Raw genomic sequence first — 4,601 nt, 5'->3', positions numbered from 1 at the left:
TGTAAGCTGTGTAATATGTGTCACTTGTAGCTATAATGGTTATTAAGGCTGTTAACACATGGAGGAGTCTGAGTCCTAGTTCAGAGATGGCTGCATAAAATAAGAAATAGATCTCTTTTTTATTAAGCCAGTGATATTTTGGAATTGTTTGGACTGCAGAAAAATCTAGTATAATCTGACTGATTATAGGCATGGACCCTCAATTTTTCCTTATATCTTCTTCTTTTTTTATTGTACTTTAGGATCTGGGGCACATGTGCAGATCATATAGGATTGTTGCATAGGTGCACACATGGCAATGCAGTTTGCTCCCTCCATCTCCCCGTCACCTACATCTGGCATTTCTCCTCATGTTATCCCTCCCCAACCACTTCACCTGTGTCCATGTCTTCTCATTGTTCAACACCTGCCTATAAGTGAGAACATGTGGTGTTTGATTTTCTGTTCTGTGTCAGTTTGCTGAGAATGATAGTTTCCAGATTCATCCATGTCCCTACAAAGGATACAAACTCATTGTTTTTTGTGGCTGCATAGCATTCCATGGTGTATATGTGCCACATTTTCCTTGTCCAGCCTATCATTGATGGGCATTTGGGTTGGTTCCAGGTCTTTTCTATTCGGCCGGAACTGCCGTCTTCCAGTAATTCACCAAAATGACGAACACAAAGGGAAAGAGGAGAGGTACTCGATACATGTTCTCTAGGCCTTTTAGAAAACATGGAGTTGTTCCTTTGGCCATGTATATGCGAATCTATAAGAAAGGTGATATTGTAGACATCAAGGGAATGGGTACTGTTCAAAAAGGAATGCCCCACAAATGTTATCACGGCAAAACTGGAAGGGTCTACAATGTTACCCAGCATGCTGTTGGCTTTGTTGTAAACAAACAAGTTAAGGGCAAGATTCTTGCCAAGAGAATTAATGTGTATGTTGAGCACATCAAGCACTCTAAGAGCCGTGATAGCTTCCTAAAACGTGTGAAGGAAAATGATCAGAAAAAGAAAGAAGCCAAAGAGAAAGGTACCTGGGTCCAACTGAAGCACCAGCCTGCTCCACCCAGAGAAGCACGCTTTGTGAGAACCAATGGGAAGGAGCCTGAGCTGCTGGAACCTATTCCCTATGAATTCATGGCATAATAGGTGTTAAAAAAAATAAAAGATCTCTGGACTGTTAAAAAAAACAAAAAACAAAAAAACAGTGCTGCAATGAACATACATGTGCATGTGTCTTTGTAATAGAACAATTTATAATCCTTTGGGTATATACCCAGTAATGGGATTGCTGGGTCAAATGGAATTTCTATTTCTAGGTCTTTGACAAATCGCCACACTGTCTTCTACAGTGGTTGATCTAATTTATACTCTCGCCAACAGTGCAAAAGTGTTCCTATTTCTCCACATCCTCTCCAGCATCTATTGTCTCCAGATTTATTAATGATCGCCATTCTAAGTGGGGTGAGGTGATTTCTCAATGTGGTTTTGATTTGCATTTCTCTAATAACCAGTGATAATGAGCATTTTTTTCATATGTTTGTTGGCCTCATATATGTCTTCTTTTGAAAAGTGTCAGTTCATATCCTTTGCCCACTTTTGGATGGGTTTGTTTTTTTCTTGTAAATCTGTTTCAGTTCTTTGTAGATTCTGGATATTAGTCCTTTGTCAGATGGGTAGCTTGCAAAATTTTTTTCCCATTCTGTTGGTTGCCAGTTCACTCTAATGATTGTTTCTTTTGCTGTACAGAAGCTCTGGAGTTTAATTAGGTCCCATTTGTCTATTTTGGCTTTTGTTGCCAATGCTTTTGGTGTTTTGGTCATGAAGTCCTTGCCTATGCCTATGTCCTGAATGGTTTTGCCCAGGTTTTCTCCTAGGGCTTATATGGTGTTAGGTCTTATGTTTAAGTGTTTAATCCATCTGGAGTTAAATTTAGTGTAAGGTGTTAGGAAGCGGTCCAGTTTGTGCTTTCTACACATGGTTAACCAGTTTTCTCAACACCATTTATTAAACAGGGAATCCTTTCCCCATTGCTTGTTTTTGTCTGGTTTGTCAAAGATCAGATGGTTGTAGATGTGTGACATTGCCTCTGAGGCCTCTGTTCTGTTCCATTGGTCTGTATCTCTGTTTTGGTACCAGTACCATGCTGTTTGGAACACTGTAGCCTTGTAATATAGTTTGAAGTCAGGTAGCATGATGCCTCCGGCTTTGTTCTTTTTGCTTAGGACTGTCTTGGCTATGAAGGCTCTTTTTGGTTCCGTATGAAGTTTAAAGTGTTTTTTTCCAGTTCTGTGAAGAAGGTCATTGGTAGCTTGATGGGAATAGCATTGAATATAAAATTCTGTGGGCAATATGGTCGTTTTCACGATATCAGTTCTTCCTATCTATGAGCATGGATTCAAATTTATAAAGACCAAGAGTATCTACAATATATATTGACTATAAAGTAATAAAACAGTAATGATGTAAGCTTTTCTTGTCATAAGAATATTTAATGATATACACGGGAAGTTTCACAGTGCTATAGGACAATTCATTTTCATCATAGACTCCAACAATTTTTTCTAATATCCTGCCTATTGCATCAAAGCAAACTTCAAAATTCTAGCTGCAGCAGAGAAAATACAGCTACCGTATATAAGTCATAGACTGCGTAAACTAGAGACACAGTCTAGACACATCATGCACATATTCAGCATTTCTAGAAAAATCAAAACCACTGTAAAGGTGATCAAAAAGATACTTGGTGACTTGACAAAGAATAAGACCTTAATTATAAGGACCCTGCAGCAAATAAATGGCCTTTCTAGGGATGCTAACACAGGATAAGACAAATTCAGGTTACAAACTGGAAATAAGTCAAATTAAAAGAAGAATCAAATTACACCAGAATTTCTTCTTCATGTGGTTTGTTAAAGGTTTCACAATTTAGTTAATAAGGAAGCTGATTTAAGAAGAGATCAGTATTTTTATTAGTCTATTCTCACACTGCTATAAAGACATACTTGAAACTGAGTAATTTATGAGGAAAAGAGGTTTCACTGACTCACAGTTCCATGGGCTGTACAGTAAAGTATGGCTTGGAGGCCTCAGGAAACTTACTTTCATGGCAGAAAGTGAAGGGGAAGCAAGCATGTCTTCACATGTCAGAGCAGGAGAGAGATAGGGAGAGAAGTGGGAGGTGCTGCACATCTTCAAACAACATCTCCTGAGAACTCTATCATAAGAACGGCAAGGGGGATGTTCACCCAAATTATTAAATTACCTCCCACCAAGCTTCTTCAACAGGGGGATTATAATTGAAGATGAGATTGGGGTGGAGGCACAGAGCCACATTATATTATTCTGCACCTGGCTCCTCTCAAATTTCATGTCTTTCTCACATTTCAAAAAACAATTATGCCTTACCAAAAGTCCCACAAAGTCTTAACTCATTCCAGGACTTACTCAAATGTCTAAGTCCAAAGTTTCATCTGAGACAAAGCAAGTCCCTTTTGCTTACCAGACTCTAATATACAAAACAAGTTAGTTACTTCTAAGATACAACGAAGGTAAAGGAATTGGGGTAAATACTCCCATTCCAAAAGGGAGAAATTAGCCAAAACAAAGAGGCTACAGGCCCTGTGCAAGCCCAAAACTCAGCAGTTGCATTCATTAAATCTTAAATCTCCAAAATAATCTTTGACTCCATGTCTCATGTCCAGGGCACACTGATAGAAGGGATGGGCTCCCAAGGCCTTGGAAATCTCTTCCCTTCTGGCTCCACAGGGTATAGGCCCTGTGGCTGTTTATTCAAGCTGGTGTTGAGTGTCTGTGGCATTTCTAGGTGCATGGTACAAGCAATCAGAGGATCCACCATTCTGGAGTCTGGAGGAAGGTGGCCTTCTTCTCACAGCTCCACTAAGCAGTGCCCCAGTGGCGACTATTTGTGGGCACTCCAGCCCCACATCTGCCCTCCACATTGCCCTAGTGGAGGTTCTCCATGAGTGCTTTAACCCTGCAGCAGACTTCAGGCATTTCTATACATCTTCTGAAATCTAGGTGAAGGTCCCTAAACCTCAACTTTTGCCTGCTATGCACCTGCAGGCCCAACACCACGTGGAAACCACCAAGGCTGGGGGTCTGCACCCTGTGAAGCAATGGCCCAAGCTATACCTTGACCTCTTTTAGCCAGGGCTGGAACTGGAGTGGCTGGAGTGCAGGGCTCCATGTCTGGAGGCTGCCCAAAGAAATGGAACCCTAGGCTTGGCCCATAAAACTATTTTTTCCTCCTTGGCCTCCAGGCCTGCTATGGGAAAAGTAGCTGAGAAGGTATCCAAAATGCCCTGGAGGCCTTTTTCCTATTGTCTTGGCTATTAACATTCAGTTCCTCATTACTTATGCAAATTTCTGCAGCCTGCTTGGATTTTTTTTTTCCAGAAAAGGAGTTTTTCTTATCTACCTTGTGGTCGAGCTGCAAATTTTCCAAACTTCTATGCACTGTTTTACTTTTAAATGTAACTTCCAGTTTCAGGTAATATCTTAGTTTACACAAATGAGCATAGGATTTTAGAAGCAGCCAGACCAAATCAAGAATGCTTTGCTGCACAGAAATTTCTTCCACTAGATACC

At 40.4% G+C, this 4,601-nt stretch overlaps 1 protein-coding gene across 1 annotated transcript; it reads left to right on the top strand.

The window, feature by feature from the left end:
- Nucleotides 1-650: 650 nt before the first annotated feature.
- Nucleotides 651-1,146, top strand: LOC120366404 (large ribosomal subunit protein eL21-like). Its single transcript, XM_039475214.2, has one exon. It carries the CDS (start codon nucleotides 654-656, stop codon nucleotides 1,134-1,136), a length of 483 nt encoding a protein of 160 aa, XP_039331148.1. The 5' UTR covers nucleotides 651-653; the 3' UTR covers nucleotides 1,137-1,146.
- Nucleotides 1,147-4,601: the final 3,455 nt, after the last annotated feature.

The sequence above is a fragment of the Saimiri boliviensis genome, chromosome 2, assembly GCF_048565385.1.
Source record: "Saimiri boliviensis isolate mSaiBol1 chromosome 2, mSaiBol1.pri, whole genome shotgun sequence".
Classification (NCBI taxonomy): Eukaryota; Metazoa; Chordata; class Mammalia; order Primates; family Cebidae; genus Saimiri; species Saimiri boliviensis.
The sequence above is the reverse complement of the archived record's forward strand: the minus strand, read 5'-3'. Positions and strand labels throughout refer to the sequence as shown.

Coding starts and splice junctions, on each gene's coding strand:
- LOC120366404 (XM_039475214.2), top strand. CDS start 654: ATGACGAACACAAAGGGAAAGAGGAGAGGTACTCGATACATGTTCTCT.